This window comes from Pararge aegeria, chromosome 26 (assembly GCF_905163445.1).
Source record: "Pararge aegeria chromosome 26, ilParAegt1.1, whole genome shotgun sequence".
NCBI lineage: Eukaryota > Metazoa > Arthropoda > Insecta > Lepidoptera > Nymphalidae > Pararge > Pararge aegeria.
This window is the reverse complement of record NC_053205.1, coordinates 6710458-6729798: the sequence shown is the minus strand read 5'-3', so window position 1 is coordinate 6729798 and position 19341 is coordinate 6710458. Positions and strand designations below refer to the sequence as shown.

Below are 19341 nucleotides of genomic sequence, written 5' to 3'. Positions count from 1 at the left end.
ATATCTTCTTTAACCTTTTCTTGACACCTCTTTCCCGGCATTTTATATGACCTTTCTTAGTGATCTAGGTACCTGTCATTTTGAATTCCTAATCCAACTTATATCGACCACAGATTACACATTATTTCGGCAACTCTGAACAAAGGTACCTTTTTATCTTTAAGCAAATGTACATACAAATGCAAATTTGCTAACATTTGTATTTCATAATTTCATTAATTGTTTTCCTTGAATACATTCTAGTTACCAAAAATTGCAATTCGTTTTATTTTTTAAACTGGCTACATTAACTCACATATCTGCGCCATTATAATGATAATTAAAAAATAATAATAAAAATACTCAATACTAACAATATAAATGCGAAAGTCTGTTTGTTTGTATGTAATTTCTTCACGCCCTAACTAAGAAACGAGTTAATTTGATTTTTGGTATAGCGTTAGTTGAAAAAAAGAAAACATAGGCTAGATTTTTTTATAGGAAATAATAATAGTAAATATACTACGACAATACACACATCGCCATCTAGCCCGAAAGTAAGCGTAGCTTGTGTTATGGGTACTGAGATAGCTGATGAATATTTTTTTATGAATATAATACACAATACTTATAATATACAGATAAACACCCAGACACTGAAAAACATTCATGTTCATCACACAAACGTTTTCCTGTTGTGGGAATCGAACCCACGACCTTGGACTCAGAAAGCAGGGTCGCTGCCCACTGCGCCACTCGGCCGTCAAAATGAAACAGTTCCCACGGGATTTGTAAAAAAACGTAACAAACGCTAAGAAAATACGCGAGCGATAGCTAATGGTTGATAAATTAAAATACAAAAATTAAACGTGGTAATGTGTTTGATGATTTTTTATGCATTTAATGTATGTTTTACGGATAATTAAAAAGAAAAAATTTGCGTTCCGCACTCCTTCTCTATATTACTATATTATTAACAATGAGTCTAGGAAATTCGACACAGAATAGTTGCACAAAGTGTTTGCTACACGTATTTATATACAACGTGTAAATGAAAGACCGAAATGATACACCGGCTTTAGAGGTACATTGTAAGTCTCAGAGATGTACTATCTCTGTGATGTGAAACCGAAAACCTAATAGTTTTGTGTAAACCACTGGCATAGTTTTCACTGTAAGAAATCAGATACAGCCCTAACATCACATGCAAAATTAAAACCATGTGACTCTTGTCACTTTATTAGGTACGCACCGCTTAGCGTACGTACTATGCGCGTGTCGGTATTTTATCTTCAAATGGGTTGTCATAAGCAAACACTCATAAGAAGGCTCAGAGTCACTCAGCGGGCGATGGAGAGAGCTATGCTCGGAGTGTCTCTACGCGATCGAATCAGAAATGTGGAGATTCTTAGAAGAACCAGAGTTACCGACATAGCTCAACGAGTCGCGAAGCTGAAGTGGCAATGGGCTGGGCACATAGTTCGGAGAAAGGATGGACGTTGGGGTCCCAAGGTGCTGGAATGGCAGCCCCGAACTGGTAAGCGCAGCGTTGGTCGGCCCCCAACGAGGTGGACAGACGACATTAAGCGCGTCGCAGGTAGTCGCTGGATCCAAGCGGCTCAGAACCGTGGAACTTGGAACTCCAAAGTCAAAGTCAAAGTCAAAGTCAAAAATATCTTTATTCAAGTCGGCCCACAGGTGGCACTTTTGATGCGTACATAAGAACCACACGGTAGTGAGATGATGGCGATAACCACATTCGTAAACTTAAAACTAAAGCTACGAGGGTTCCAAACGCGTCCTGGTCTAAGAAGAAGCCCACAACAAACTTAGCCGGGTGTTTTTTTTTTTGTTATCACCATCTCACAATGTCATTTTAAATTATTAGAACAACCTGGTTAGAGCAATAATTTACACCCAAGCTTTTTTATCGTTTACGTAGTCCTTTATACTATAATAGGACTTTTCTATAAGCTTACGTTTAATACAAACTTTGAACTTTTTAAGAGACATCTCCCTACAAAAGACCTATGTCCAGCAGTGGACGTCTATCGATTGATATGATGACGATGATGAAGTGAACACTTAGAATGTTTCGAATTCGTTTGTATGAAAAATAAATATGCTTCTTTTAATTTAATATTTTTACAGTGCGATTCCTTATGTTATATACTTATGCATACTTCAACATTATTTCTGTTACACGTTGTACAGAATATAGAAGATATATTTGATATAAAACAAATGTTTAAATTGAATTTCAGTTAATTCACTCCCCGTTATATCTTTTCTAGGCGAAATAGTAGAGGACTTCACGCTTACAATAGAAGCCGGAATCAAAACGTACACATGCAAGGTTTGCGATAAAGGTTTCGGCCAGAGGAAGCTTTTCTACCAGCATTATACGCACGTGCACCTCAAATTGCGGCCGAAACTGCGCAGATGTCACCTCTGTGACGTCAAAGTCCTCAAGCACATGCGCGCTTTCCACATGGAGGACTGTCACGGGCAGCCGGCGCCTTTTTGTGGGCCGTGCGGCGAGAGGTTCGCTTACCCCTGGCAGGTTCTAGAACACCAGAAGTCCTATCACATGGGGGAGTTCCGCTGCGATGTTTGCGGTATGAAGTTTAAGAGGCGGAGCGACTACAATCGTCACCAGGCGAAGCACACGGACGTCAAACAGTTCAAATGCGAATTCTGCGAGAAAGCTTTCAAATGGCGCAGCGGGCTACGGAGACATATGCTACTCCATGACGATTTATAAATATAGATACAACATGTAAATAAAAACCGTAATAATACTTCGGAGGCTTTAGATATACATTATTTACTGTCCTTATTTGTGAAACCGTTTGTGTCCCTGACTTATTTGTGAAACCGAAACGCTAACTTTTGATTAAACCATTGTCATAGTTTTTACTGAGAGATGCAGCCCTAACGTCACAGGCGAAAGTAAGAATAAGTGACTCCTGCCACTTTGTTACGTACGCGTCGCTCCATAGGGTTGTCAAAGGTAAACACTAAGAATGTTTTGAAATAGTTTGTATGAAAAAATAAATATACTTCTTTGGATTTTATATTTCTACAGGTCGATTCCTTATGAAATACACTTATGCACCCTTTAACATTATTCCGTAATTCCGTTACACGTTGTATATTACGACAGAGTACACATCGCCATCTAGCCTCAAAGTTAGCGTAGCTTGTGTTATGGGTACTAAAATAACTGATGAATGTTTATGAATGATATACATAAAAACTTATATTATACATAAACACCCAGACACTGTTAAACATTCATGTTCATCACACAAACATTTTGTTCGGGAGTGAAGTCGATCCTACCCATTGGGCTATCACCATTTCCTGGGCTACAACCTCTATTACAACTTAGAATCCTATACTAATATATAAAGCTAAAGAGTTTGTTTGTCTTTTTTTGCTTGAACGCGATGATCTCAGGAACAACTGGTCCGATTTGAGAAATTCTTTCAGTGTTGGATAGTCTATTAATCGAGGAATGCGATGATAGGAAAAAGGAGCGTAGCACCAATGAAGAATATTTTAAAATCGGGAGTTTTATTTCCTTTTGGGAGCTTCCGCTGCGTGCGCTACGTTAACGGTTAAAGTTTCGTTAAAATCATGTAGCTATGACCAGTGGCGTGCACTCGGCTTCTTACCAGGGTATGCAGCAGCAGGAAAATTGCATAAAACGACAAAAATACTCCTCTTATACCAGTTATATTTATATAAATTTTAGGGTAGGCAGTGCTTTTGTGCTTGTATAAAGTGCACGCCACTGCTTATGTCAAAGATGTTCCCTTTTAAGAGTCACATAGTTGTGTCCCTTTAAAAGTTCTAAAAAAAAAGACCGCGTCAGCATATGTCTTATCTTTTAAGGTCGCCTTATACGCGGACGAAGTTGCGAGGGAACGCTAGTAGTATAATAGAGATCGGTGATTCTGATCTACCGTCACAACACAACACCGTTGCATATCTATACTTATAATAAAACTGTAACTGGAAGATTTCTGTACATTTAATATATTTTGAAAATTTTGACCGGGGGATGCTTTATAATCGATACTGAGTCCAAAACAGATTTTTATTTAATTTTTGTCTGTCTGTCTGTCTGTCTGGTCCGGACATCACGTGAAAACTACTGAACGGATTCAAATAAAACTTGGTATAGTGGTAGTAGATATTCCGGGTCAACATATAGGCTACTTTTTATTCCGATAAACAATAATTTTCCTACGGGAAATGGGATGAAAATTTTTATCAATTTTACTTCGTAGCTCCGTTAAATTTGAACCGATTTTAATAATTATTTTTTTATTTGAAAGTGTATACTATCAAGCTAGTAGTGTCTCATTTTAATGAAGATCTGATAAATGTTGTCGGAGGTAAAGAACAAAACTCATCACAAATAACTGTTAGTCGCAAGGCATATGGGACAACGATCGAAGGACGGTAATCCTACTAATATTTAAAATGCGAAAGTTTGTGAGGATGGATGTATGTATGAATGAATGTATCAACTGAAATACCACGTAAAATACACGTAGCTACCCACGACGATTATGATGTTAGCATCAGATATATTCTAGCTTCCCGATTGACTCATACGCGGACGAAGTCGCGGGGGTCCGCTAGTTCTGAAATAAGACACGTTTTTAACAATGTATTTATTATCTCGCTTATATTGCTTACTGAGTTTGACCCAATCCTCCGTCTTTAAACCACCAAACGTAAGTTTAAGTTGTATATATAGGTATATATGCAAATATATATATTTATTTATATGCACCACCTACTTCTGATCTTGAGCTGTGTTTTACGCCTTTGGTTGCCTGGAAGAGATCGCTATGTAGCGATAAGTCCGCCAAATTGTAAACTTTTATAAAAGAATATTTACTATATGTTTATGTGGTGTACAATAAAAGTGTATTCATTCATTCGTTCATTCATTCATTCATTTTAATTTAACACTATAGTACCTAATATTTTTAATTAATTTGCAATTTCGTTTTAATTTTTACTAAAATATTCTGTAATGTTCTAATAATGATTATGACGCTTTATTAAATAAAGTATATATGTTAATTCTAATATTGCTGTTTTATTTATTTTTCACTTGCGGTTTATGCATCCTTTTTTTCCGGATTAAAACATGTGTGCAGCAAAAAAAAATGCGTTTCTAGCAATTCCGAGTTCTATATTTTATTCCGACTGGAAGCTAGTACTACTGGTCAAAAATAGTCCAACGAAAACGTAGCCTCGGTGGGAGTGGATTATGAAGTGTGACCCGCATGCGTTAAGCTAGTCACAATGCTGGCAGATTAACTGCCGGCAAATCACAGCTGGTCCCGTACTGCATGACGTACAGTAGAACCAATCATGTTTTTGCAGTTCTATTCATATTGCGTGCGCATATAGAGTGATTCGTAGCAATTTCGAATGACAATCTGTTAGAAAGGGTGATTTCTATCTCTTTTTTTGTTAGCTGGGTTCGCTTTGTAGCGCTATTTAAACAAAATTTTATCGTTTCAGAAGTCTGTTTTTTTTGTTTACAAAAAATTCTCAAAAGTTTTAGTTAATTGTCCCTTATATCTTTTCTAGATGATGTGAACGAGGAATACGCGCTAACCGTAGAAGCGGACGGCACGCAAACCTTCACTTGCAGAGTTTGCGATAAAAGCTTCAACCAAAGAAAATATGTTCACCAGCACCACAGACAAGTGCACCTAAAACTCCGCCCGAAGCTGCGGGGTTGTCATCTATGCGACGTCAAAGTTCCCACGCACCAAAGAACCTACCATATGGAGGAGGTGCACGGTCTGCCGGCGCCATCTTGCGGCGCGTGCGGCAAACGGTTCGCATTTCCCTGGCTAGTGTTGCGACACCAAAAATTCCACCACATGGGGGAATCAAAGTACCGTTGCGAGCCTTGCAATTTGACGTTTATCGGACGGAGCAAATACATGCATCACCAGACGAAGCATGCGGACGTGAAGGCGTTTAAATGCGCGATCTGCGATAAGGAATTCAAATGGCGGAGCGGTTTGAAAACTCATATGCTGATACACAATAACATACGACGCCATGTTTGCAAGATTTGCCAGGATGCTTTCGTACAGCAGAGCAGTTTGAAATATCACGTGTTGAAGAAACACCCTGAAATGGTGTAAAGCGAGGGCAAGACCGCCGCGTCAATCTTACGTCACAAAGGTCCCATAGGCCTGATTGAAATAATATATGATGTGGTCCTCAATGAATAAGGTATATTAAGGAACGTTCCTAAGATTCCTAGCGCAGTCTCGACACTCGCGCGCTTTATCAGACGCGTCCACTCTCGCCTAAGCTCGTGTAACTAACGCGTCGGTGTATTGCGTGTACAAATTATGTTTGTGTATTGATGTGAATTTTATATTATTAATATAACAATTAGATATAGTAAAATGTATATTATATATTCACAAACAGAACAGATACTTATATCGCAGTGATAGCCTAGTGGCGTTTTAAGCTATTAAAATCTCACATACTTCAACGGTGAAGGAAAACAACGTGAGGACACCTGCATGCCTGAGAGTTCTCCATACTGTTCTCTAAGGTGTGGTGGAGTCCACTAATCCGCACTGGGCCAGCGTGGTGGACTACGGCCTTAACCCTTCCCTGTTATGGGCCGGTAATCGGTTGATATATTGCCAGAGTAGGTACATTAAACCTCATCACGTCATGTTTTGTTGAAATTGTGTATTTCATTGTTAAGCAGTTTTTAGTTTTATTTTGGTTTATCACCTTTTTTTAAAGCGTATGTCGCCATCTTAGTATACACTTCATACAAGGTAGGCACGGTTTTTGGGTTCTTCATTAGTCATTGAGACTACTTTCTGTGTAAAACTTCTGCTCTTTTGCTATTCTGCTAGCCTGGTATGTTTAGAATCTAGTATTAAGACAATCTAGTATTTGGAAAACCTAGTGTTATGATAATCTGGGATGTTCAGAATCTGGTATTATCTCAAACGCGCGCTTTTTTGTGATGGTAGTTTTTTGGCACTGGACGCACGAGGACGCAAGTTTGACGCAGCCTGTTTGGTCTCACCTTAAAAGGGATTATAGTTCTGATATTAGTGAAACATAAGATATGCCTATACTCCCCATTTTGGAGAAGAACGCTATCTGGCTAAAGGTTTCTTAAAATATGTTAATTATGAATCGAGGTATTTCAATAATGGATGTTTGTTATTGAAAGCTTATGATTTTATCAGTTAAGCTCAGCGAAAGAAAAAAACATAGAAGTCGCCCGTTCTAACAAACTTGTAATTGAAATGGGTACCAGTCATTCGATATGCGCACGCACTATGAATTGACACTTGAATACATGATTGGTTCTAATGTACGTCATGCAGCACGGGAACAGCTGTGATTGGCCGGCAGTTAATCTGCCAGCATTGTGACTAGCAAACTCATGCGAAGCACACTTCAAGTAACCTTCTTATAGTAATTATACGTTTTAAATGCAACTCTTAAATTACATAAACTTTGCGTATTGATCGAAGTATTCTTAAATAAAAGAACTAATAAAACTGTTGTCCCTTCAGTTATCACTAAAACGGCCTTTGCTACTAAACAATTGAAAAAACAATCCAGTCTTTTATATAACAGAATTAATAAAGCAAAAGTCAAAGACAAAAATATCTTTATGCAAGTTGGCCCGGCCCTTAGGTGGCACTTTTGATGCATACATTACATGAGAATTACACGTTAGTGAGATGATGGCGATAACCATATTCGTAAACTTCAAACTAAAGCTACGAAGGTTCCAAACGAGTCCTGGTCTAAGAAGAAGAAGTGTTTTTTTTTGTTATCACCATCTCACATTGCCATTTAAAATTATTTGAAGAGCAACCTGGCTAGAGCAATAATTCGCAAACCAGTTTTTTTATCGCTTACGTAGACCTTTCTACTATAATATAACTTTTCTATAAGCTTACGTTAAATACAAACTTTGAACTTTGTAAGAGTATCAATAAACTATCCAATAACATCTACATGATGTCATTGGGTAGTTTATTGTATCATTTAATATATACCAATGAAAGACTGTAAAACTAAAATTACTTAATGGTTACAATTACTGACTTATGAAAAAACTCCGTTTGCAACTTCTAAAATAAGTGTTACTTGTTAAACATTTTATACTCAATTAACAATAAGGTTTATTACATAAGTAATAATCAGTCTAACACACACACACACGCTTGTTTTGTTTGCATGTCAAAAAATAAATTAATGTATTCTATAAATAAATTGAAATAAAAATGTGTCATGTAAGGAAAGAGCGATATCTTCTGGCACAGGCCTTATATGCTGAGTTATATGTTATATGTGTACAAATAAATTTTCATTTCATTCATAAGCCTTTCCCACCGAGTGTATGTTTTCGTTGCGCTATTTTTTAGCGGTTGTTCTATGTTTTATACGTTCGTTGTATTATATTGAAATAAAGATGTTTGTAATATTTTTCATACTTTTTTTTTTTACAATAACTGATCTTAAGTACAAGGAAGTTAAGTCCTTTAACCTTTCAATAGTGATCCTCAGCCCACTGCATACCTACATTGTGGGGTTATAAGTGACAAGTCCCGCGTTCGATCCCTGGAATTTGGAATTCATAATTTCTGAATTATCTTGTCTCGTCTTTTGCGAGACGTGAGACAAAGACTTATGATTTTTTTTTCTTGACTGATACACCACAGCGTTTGAAAGCTATATTTTATCAGTTACTCGTACGATCTCGTGGTCCTTGTTCCCCTGTTGTCCTCGTACCTTAAATAAAATTGAACTTTATAGCAAATATTCTGGCGTTTTAGGGTGAGCAGAGGTGATAGGAGTGACCAATTTTTGACCAATAATTTTTTTTTATTAAATCAAATAAACATGATGCTTTTAAGGATTTTTTTTTTTGCCATAAATCAAAAAATAAACAATTCATTCTATTATTATGTTCACATTCATTTTATTATTAAGTTTTGCTTAAAAAATTCATTCCCATGTTAATCTTAAGTGAATAAAAAAAATGCGATCAGGACAATCTTAATATTAATATTAAGTACTCATCTTTACACAGAATTTGTTTTACACCCAAAATAAACTTATGAGCCTGTTTGGGAAAAAAATTTTTTTTTTTGGATCACCCTAAATTGTGCTTAACACAATAAATCACCTTGGCAGAAGATTAAGTTAAGATGATTATTAATAAGCTTCGTGGTTGTTGATTGGTGGTGATAATCGTTAAAACCCACCAACCCGTTTAGAAGCACCGTCGTGGGTATACGCTCTTAAACCGACTCTTCTATGACAGAGTTTAACTGTGCCTGGCAGTGGGACTTTAATAGGATGGTGATAATTTTGATGATGATTGAAAATAAAATGAGTAACAGACAAAAAACACTTAATTTGAAAAATCTTTAAACGAAATATGTCAGCCAAAACCGAGGGGCATATATATAACAAAGTGTCATTAAAAGGTGTAATAAAATTGGTTATATCAAATAATTAGACATCCAATGATGTCAGGATTTTTGCATAGCACACAGTATCGTGGAATCGAGGTTTTAGTTTTTATTTAGTACTGTCAATCGAAACTATTAGTTTTTGAGTAAACCACTGCCATAGTTTTGAAATCATATATAAATTGAAATCATATATAAATTGAAATCATGTGACTCGTCTCACTTTACCAGGTATGCGTCGCGTAGCGTAGGTACTATGCGCGTGTCAGGGTTTTATCTTCAATAGGGTTGTCATAAGTAAATACTTGGAATGTTTTGAATGCGTTTGTATGGAAAAAATAAATATGCTTCTTTTAATTTCATATTTCTACAGGGTGATTCCTTGTGAAATATACTTATCCATCCTTCGACATTATTTGTTAATTCGGTTACACGTTGTATATATTACAAATGTATCTTCTATCTCTTTCTAGGCGAGAATAAACCCCTGATCTTCACACTAACGAAAAACGAGGACGGCACGCAAAGGTACAACTGCAACGTTTGCGATAAGCACTTCAAGAGGCGTGACCTGGTCAGCCAGCATCACAAGATGGTGCACCTGAGGATACGCCCGCAACTCCGCAGCTGTCACATATGCAAAGCAAAAGTGCGCACGCGCAAGCGAGCCTCCCACATGGAGCTGGAGCACGGTATACCCGCACCTATATGCGGTGCATGTGGCAGGAAGTTTGCGTTCCCCTCAGAAGTGATCCGGCATCAGAAACTCTACCATATGGGCGAGAGGAACTACAAATGCGAAGTGTGCAATTTCAAATGCAAGTCCATCAACCATTTGGGCACGCATAAGATGACACACGCCCCGGAGAGGCCGTTCAAGTGCGAAATCTGCAAGAAGACATTCAAATGGAAGAATGGGTTGGGACGACATATGATGATACATTTAAACGTGAGGCCTCACGTCTGCGGCGTTTGCCAGGAGGCCTTCGTTCAGAAGACAAGTTTGCAATACCATATAACAAGAAGACATCCTGAGTTAGTTTAACCATTCCGCATGATAACTCGCCTAAAAAAGTAACTGCCCATCATAAATCGCCTGAAAAAGCCTGGTTGGTCAATATTTTTAATACTTTCCTATAAAGGTGAACAGGCTCGAAAACGCTGACTCCAAGGAAGGCCCAATCTTTGTCCCGATCCGAGTAACGAATTAAGGACCTGAACTGATCTGTTACTAATCATGCTATGCAATGAATTGGATAATTATAAAGCGAATTTGTAATTTACATGTCGTTTTCAATTACATTTATAAAAATCAATATTGACATTTTTATTTTCGACTTTCCTTCCCAAAATGGTCTCCAAAAATCCGGATATTCCAATCAACTTTCGCATGTTAATGTTGGCAAAACTCGAAAAGTAGTCAGTGGGTTGACTTGTATTTTTTGCACAATGTTGTTTAAATCAGTGTTTTTTATACTATTATGAAAATTAAGCTTAATTTGCTAAACCATACATTATCCTGCTGTTCGCGGAGTATAGCAAATTAAGCTTTATTTTCATAATATATTATGGATAGTAATATCCAAAGTAACGCCTGCTTCTATCCAGTTAACGTTCGCTAGGCACGCGTTTTGTATGGCGAGGCATTTAGCAATGCGTCTCAAGCAGGGATGCAGAAAGGGCCATAATAGAGAATATTAAAAAAAAAAAAATTATTTGCTACTATGACCCATCTGCACTATTACATAACAGAATAATTAAAAACTATACTAAATCAAAAAAACTTACATTAAATATTTATATGCAATATACAAAAAGTTACAAATTAGAATTTCTGCGTCCAGGCAGCCCTGCGTGGAGTTTAATATACAGCTTGTAAATCGGAGAGTCGTATCGATTTATTAATGCTTTCAGAATGCAGTTATTGCTTACCCACGTTCTGTTCGTCAAGGATGCTATTCGTTTTCTTCTGATGGCAAAAAAGTCATCAGTATGAGCCCTCGCGAACATTTCTGATGCACTACAATAACGGGGTAAGCCCAGCCGCATTGTCAAACCATCATATTTATATAGACTTCTATATACAATATTATATCTTTATATATATATATTTCTTGTGTGCGTGTGTATGTCACTGAACTCCTCCTGAACGGCTGGACCGATTTGAATGAATTTTTTGGTATGCGTTTGGGTGGCACCCTGGATGGTTTAGATTCACAAATTAGCCCGACAGACGGCGCTCGGGTCCGCTAGTATTTATATAGATTTCGATACATCAATATTATCGGTAACCATTGACAATAAAAATGGTCAACTATTTTCAACACTAGATTTTTTAACGACAGTTTTCCATATTCAATCTACTTATCTGTAATTAGTTGATCAGTGGCTTAGCAAAGCTGTTTTTGTTATAAATTGTATGGATATAATAACAACTTGCTAATGCTAAGTAATCAATCTGTAGATTACGGATAGATAGAATATGGAAAGCGGATATAAATCGATGTCCAATGTCCATCGTCCATATACCTACATCGAAGGCGATTTCGGAGATCAATCTGTTGGCAATCTGGCAAGTTTCTACCTGAAGTTTCCTTGCGTAAGTCGAGCAATCACGTGCAGAGTTTCCTGCTATACAATTTACATATCGTATTCCTGGAATAGAAAATTCAGAGACGCTTGCAACTCATTGCACAGATAGAGTCAACTACTTGCACAAGTTTTGGGGCCTGTTACTAGAACGAGCTCTCTGTTAACACAAGTCCCGTTGAGAATGAGGCGTAGTAATAGCCGTAACTGATTGCTTGTATGTACAGTGTGGTTTTTCTAAATTTTTAAGCGAGGAATTGCAGCGATTTGCATGCAATCGATCGCTGCGATTGCCCGTTTATGAGGCTCTTAAACAGTCGTCGAACCGCGCTCTCGACTAAAACACACATATATACTAATAAATTTCCAAAGACGCATACTGAGTTATCCACAGTCATTTAAAAAGTTGGGGTAGAAGCTGTGCAATTATGTACATCTCAAGGATGCGAGCTTTATATATACAAATCATACTGACTCGGAAACGGTAACTTGCTTTTTCTGTATACAAATTGGTAATCTGTCTCCAGGGATCAAATAGTCGTTGAGCCAATTTACAACAACATCGGGGAAGGTTGAGCCAAACATAATATATTTTTGTAATCAACTCAACTACTACCGTTTCACGTTACCATAATAGGTAATGTGAAACTGTAGTAGGTATGTGTAGGTAGGATATACAGTGGCAGCCGTGTCACTACATATATTTTTATGACAGTTCTTTCTCTAAGAGTGTCCCAGGGAAGGTATGTGGGAAAAAGTCTTTCAGTATGAATGAATAAATAAATATACTACGACAATACACACATCGCCATCTAGCACCAAAGTAAGCGTAGCTTGTGTTATGGGCACTAAGATGACTGATAAAAATTTTAATAAATAACATAAATACGTATAATAAAACGCAGACAATCAAAAACATTCATGTTTATCACACAAACATTTTCCAGTTGTGGGAATCGAACCCACGGCCTTGGACTCATAAAGCAGGGTCGCTGCCCACTGCGCCGGTCGGACGTCATAGTATATCATAATATTAAAAAAAAAAATTTTAAAAAGGTGAATTTCAATTTCAATGAATTTCTTCGTAAACGTTAAAATATTTTTTTTTATAAACCATAAAAATTCATATTATGTGGATATGCAATATTGTGTGTGTGTTTATATTTGTAACGAGTGTAAACTCGTAACATTATTAAATATTAAAGCTACTTTTTTGTCTTCGATTACAGAAAATCGTTTTTTACATTGCGTCATATTTTTCTATTTCTAGGTACTGTTATATACGGCGACTTCACCCGCATCCGCGAGGCCGACGGCTCCGAGAGCTTCGCTTGTAACGTCTGCAAGAACGTCTACAAGAAGAGGACATCCTTCACGCAGCACTACAAACACGTGCACCTGAAGCAACGCCCGAAGTTGCGGGGTTGCCATCTCTGCGACGTGAAAGTCCCCGGGCACATGCGAGCGTTCCACATGGAAACCCACGGGCTGCCGGCGCCATCTTGCGGCGCGTGCGGAAAGAAATTCGCGTTCCCCTGGCAAGTGTTGCAACACCAAAAATTCTTCCACATGGGCGAGAAGCAGTTCCGTTGCGAGATATGCAATTTGAATTTCGAATATAAAAGGCAGCTGGACCACCACAGCATAAAGCATACTCCGCTGAAGCCGTTCAAATGCGACGTCTGTGACAAGTGCTTCCGGTGGAGGAACAATCTCAAGAAGCATATGATGATCCACCTGAACATCAGGCCTCACGTGTGCAAGCACTGCCAAGAAGCCTTCGTTCAGAGCAGCAGTTTGAACTATCATATCAAGACGAAACACCCCGAGTTGGAATAAACGCGTAAACGTACCCACAGAAAGTGTTATTACAAATTTGATGTACACGTCAAGCTTGACGTCTCAAAACGCATGTACAAATAAACATTTAGATTGACATTGAAAATAACCGCTCTGATATAAGACCTGGAGTATTCGAGGTAGATCGTACCAGCATATAACATTCTCGTCCGCACACTTAGAAAGTGTTATTTCAAATTTAATATTTACGTCAAGTTTGACGTCTCAAAACGCATGAAAATAACGGCAGGTAACGGATAAGGCTTGGAGTATTCGAGGTAGATCGTAGCAGCACGATGCAGTCTGTGACTAGCTTGAGTTACGGTACCATTTTTGGGCACTTGCGATAAAAAGTTCGCATATCTCTGCAAAGTGTTCCAACAATAAAAATCTTTGTCTATTCTAGACAGATCTTCACAGCATAAACATTCACCCATAAAGACGTCAGAGCAAAGCCAGAAATCGTTTGTAGTTTTACTTTTAATTTGCCAATATGTAAAAGTCCAGATTTTAAATCTCATCTAAAATAAAGGCTACTGACACATATTACCACAAGCCACAATAATTTGCTATATCATCATGTAGCTCAAAAAGTTAATTTGAGTTTAATAAGAATATAATGGGCCAATGGGCCTCATAAGAAGGCCCAGAGTCACTCAGCGGGCGATGGAGATCAAATCAGAAATGAAGAGATCCGTAGGAGAACTAGAGTTACCGACATAGCTCAGCGGCATAGAGTCGCGAAGCTGAAGTGGCGATGGGCGGGACACATAGCTCGGAGAAAGTATGGACGTTGGGGTCCTGGAATGGCAGCCTCGACCCCCAACGAGGTGGATAGACGACATTAAGCGAGTCGCAGGTAGCCACTGGATCCAAGCGGCACAAAACCGTGGAATCTGGAACTCCAAACAAAATCCCTATGTCCAGCAGTGGACGTCTATCGGTTGACATAAAGATGATGATGATGGTGAAGGATATAATTAAAGTTAATTCGGCTTCAGACTACTAGGTTTTTGACGTAAAAACTATCGAAATTCTATGTGGCAATCATAACACGAAACTTTTATAAGGTGTTTAGATTTTTTTGTGAGAATAGGTCCCACATAATCACACATCAAAATAACAAATACTCCGTCATGCAAAATGCTTTGATGTGTGATTATGTGGGACCTATTCTTACAGATTTTTTTGTAAGAATAGGTCCCACATAACACATCAAAGCATTTTTATTAGTTTCGATTCAGACTTGTATGCAACAAGTGTTTGAGAAAATGTTTAAATTTCTAAAATGGTGACATAGAACCGTGTTATTTTTTTTATGATGTAGAATTATAGCTGCCGAGTACAGCTGGGTGAGCGAGGGTGTAAAGACTCTTACGATACCTCACACAGCCAATATGTTCGGGCTTTTGGATTTATGATGGAACAAATAAACTGCATACGTACATGAACCCTGAAATTTTCTGGGTTAAAGAATAATTAAATGAAAGTCGTATAAAACACTCTTATAAATCTTAAAATTTCGTTAACCTTGGGTGAACTAATTGAAAAACAAAAGAGAATTATGCTATATAATGAAAAAAATAAACTAGTTTTAAAATTACATTTGTTCTTAATTACGTTTTATCATATTTTGATTTAAGAAATTAATACACATTTGATTAAATTTTTCCTAAGCCGATTTGTTGAACTCCATGTAATAAATAGTTAGGTTTAGTTGTTTTATAAATAAATGAATTGCCTACAATAATTCAACACGAGTTTTTTTTTATTATTTTATTATCCTCGTACCAAGAATGTGTTTGTATTTTGCACTCTGAGTGAACTCACAAGCGAGCGAAAGCGATTTTGACTATATCATATACGTTATAGTTGAACGACGTGTAACAGAATTACGAAATAATATTTATTTATTTATTTAAACTTTATTTGTACATCACTCAGAAAAACGAGAAAAAAAAAGAAGAAACACATGAAGAATGAGATGAAGAATGAGAGAGAAGTAGGATACAAAAGGCCAGGCCTTATCGCTAAGTAGCGATCTCTGCCAGGCAACCTTAGGATTAGGAAAACTAAAAAGAAAAACGAATAGGCGGGGTTCATTGTTTAGTACATGCATACGAATATCTACATACTAATACATAAACCAGACAACACAAATACAACAATACTATTGGTAAATATAAAAAATAAATATACGAATATTGTAGGATGCATAAGTAAGTATACTGTATATTTCATAAAGAAGCTTTAATTTTATAAATTTTGTCCGTACAAGCTAATTCAAAACATTCTAAGTGCTTACTTATGGCAAGCCTATTGAAGATAAAAGACCAACACGCGCGTAGTACCTACGCTACCCGACGCGTACCTTATAAAGTGACTAGAGTCACATGATTTTAATTTTGCATGTGATGTTAAAATTATGGCCGCGGTTTACTCTAAAACTATTAGGTTTTCGGTTTCACGGATAAGTCTCAGAGACAGCACTTAATGTACCTCTAAAGACTGTGAAGTATTATTTTGGTTTTCATTTACACCTTGTATAATTCTCAACATGGTTTCCTTATCCTAAAGTTGCCTAGCAGAGACCGCTACTAAGCCATAAGACCGCCTTTTTACTACCTTGTCTGTTTTTTTTCACGCCTCATAAGCGAAGCGTTGAGGTGCGTATTACTGTCAGTTTACGCACACCGAGTTATTGTCCAACTTAAAATGTCACTTTTTTATTCTTTATTGCTTTTTTTATAAGTGAATATAAATAGACAAACGTTGAGAAAAAACACTATTTTTAACACTCATGATATTTTTAAATCTCTTTTTATTATTTAAACTAATTAAAAAAATGTTTAAAAAAGTTCTGTCTTGTACGTCCGTGTGTCTGTACGTGCGGATCCCGTATCTTGTGGTCACGATAACGAGCGAAATACTTCACTTATTGAGTTGGGTTTTTTTATTATAGGCTTCAGTATTTTGAGTAATAGAAGCATATTAGTTTTCACGGTATAATTAGATGTGTAAACAATTTTATGTGACGGAGCAAAAGGGACGGGGCGACGGAATTATAAGACACGTTTGAAGAAAAAAAGTTATATTTAGAGTTTACTTAGCATTACTTGACAGTCGAGAACAGTGTCCCTGGCTAACGTCCCACGCAGTAGAAGCACGTCCTGTAGGTTTGACTAGTAAGGTTCCCGACTACAGCGTCCGGCAGATACCACTACGGATTTTCGGATGGACACACGCCGCTAATCACCTGAGAGGTTGCTACGGCGTCACCGGGGGAGTGGGGCGAGCGCGATAGCTCGCCATGAGAAGAGCCCCAAGTCTCGACGACATCGGGTTGTCCGCGGCACCGTCTTGTACTAGTGGGAAAAAATCTCTTTAGCGCGATTTAAATTTCACGCAACTACAACTTACGCCATCTAGTGTTAGCGGGTCAATATTGCGTTTTATTTTAATGTCACAGATGTAGTTTAATTATTATTTACAAATAATCTCAATTTTATTGTAATGAATGAGATTACGAGGCGTGCACTTTTGGATTTTCCAACTATTTTATTCTTCTTCTGTTTTTTTTTAACACGTAGTGTGCAAATAAAGAGTATAAATAAATTAATAAAGCTGAAGAGAACGCGTTGAACTACTGGTCCGATTTGAAAAATGTTTTCACTGTTGGTTAGCCCATTTATCGAGGAAGGCTATAAGTATATGATAACGCTAAGACCAATAGAAGCATAGCACCAATGAAGAATGTTTTTAAAACGGGATTTTAGTTTTCTTTTTAGAGATTACGCTGCGGGCGCTGCGTAAGCGGTTAAAGTTTCGATAGAATCGTGAATGACAAAGTTATTCTTTTTAAAAGTTCAAAAAAATACTAATATTATTAATGTCAATGTAAGTTTGTTTGTTACGCTTTCACGCAAAAACTACTTAACCGATCCTCATGAAACTTTGTACACATATTCTTGGAAGTGTTAGAAGTAATATAGGATACTTTTTATCCCGACATTAAGCTCGTTCCCTTTGGGAGAGCGGTTGAAAGTGTTTGATGATTTTACACCATAACTCCGACAAATTATAACCTATTTAAATAATTATTATTGTACTATAGAGGTTTTATATAGCTGTTGCCCGCGACTTCGTCTGCGTTTGATTTTGTTTTTTGATGTGGCATTTAATAAAATTTGATGTGGGTTTTAGATCTAAAAAAAATAAAGTATTCAGTAATGCTAAGCCTTAAATGAGAATCTTGCTGCTGTCCGCTGATGAGTTCTGTCCCCTATCTCCAACCAGAGTAAGGGCAAAATTAAACACATATTATAACCTCTATATTACAAAAATAATTATTTAAATCGGTTATAATTTTTCGGAGTTATGGAGTAAAATCGTCAAAAACACGTCCCCTCTCCCGAAGGAACCGAGCTTAATGTCGGGATAAAAAGTATCCTATATTACATCTAACACTTCCAAGAATATGTGTACAAAGATTCATGAGGATCGGTTAAGTAGTTTTTGCGTGAAAGCGTAACAAACAAACTTACATTGACATTTATAATATTAGTAGGGATAGGGAAGTAGGCATCCTTCAATATTATTTCGTAATTCTGTTAAACGTTGTATATTAGTATATGATACGAAAGTGTAGTGTTGTTGTTGACTGCAGTAATGTAATGCAAATATTTGATATCATTCCACGGTGTTTCAGGCAAGTACGCGGAGGCTTACACACTGCGCAAGCTGGCGGACGGCAGCTCGCAGTTCGCGTGCAAGCACTGCGCGGGCGTGTTCCGCACCAACAACTGCTTTACTCAGCATTATAAGCAGGTTCATCTAAAGGAGCGGCCGCGCCTGCGAGCATGTCACTTGTGTGACGTCAAAGTGCCCGGTATGTATACTATTATTAAATCAATACAAACATCGCCATCTAGCCCCAAAGTAAGCGTAGCTTGTGTTATGGGTACTAAGATTTTTATGAATCATAATCAAAATTCATCCTAGCTAGATCGATTTATCGCCCGCGAAACCTCCGTAAACTAAATTTCATGAAATCGTTGGGGCCGATTCCGAGATTCCACTTATATAAATACAAGAATTTCTCGTTTAAAGATATAAGATAATATGATACTATTGTAGTTGAATTGGGAGCGTAGTGTTGTGTCAGCATAAACGTCTGCAAGCCGACCTTCTATTTGAGGGAGTAGATTGTATGGATAAATTCGCTAGCACTTCACAAACTCTCGCCAGTGGCTCCTAGGTTGTACACTCAGCGGCCACACCCCAGTAAACCACGTCGGCTCGTGGGCTAAACCTGGTTGAAGAGGCCTTATGCGTTAGGTCAATCAGCGGTTACCTCCCGCAACATCAGTGGCGGTACTACCATACAAGCCGAAATGCTGGGCTTGCTTTACAA

At 37.5% G+C, this 19341-nt stretch overlaps 1 protein-coding gene across 5 annotated transcripts in view; it reads left to right on the top strand.

Annotated features, from left to right (window-relative positions):
* The window catches only part of LOC120635493 (zinc finger and SCAN domain-containing protein 31-like), a 117004-nt gene that overhangs the window by 96252 nt on the left and 1411 nt on the right, over positions 1-19341 (top strand). The window contains exon 6 of one of the 5 annotated variants that reach the window (XM_039906531.1): positions 18637-18816. In XM_039906531.1, the coding sequence (XP_039762465.1) occupies positions 18637-18816 (180 nt within the window). Of the gene's footprint in view, positions 1-2273; positions 2976-5601; positions 6209-9973; positions 10817-13359; positions 14615-18636; positions 18817-19341 lie in introns of those variants that run through there. The other 4 variants (XM_039906526.1, XM_039906524.1, XM_039906529.1 and 1 more) reach the window with 4 other exon arrangements.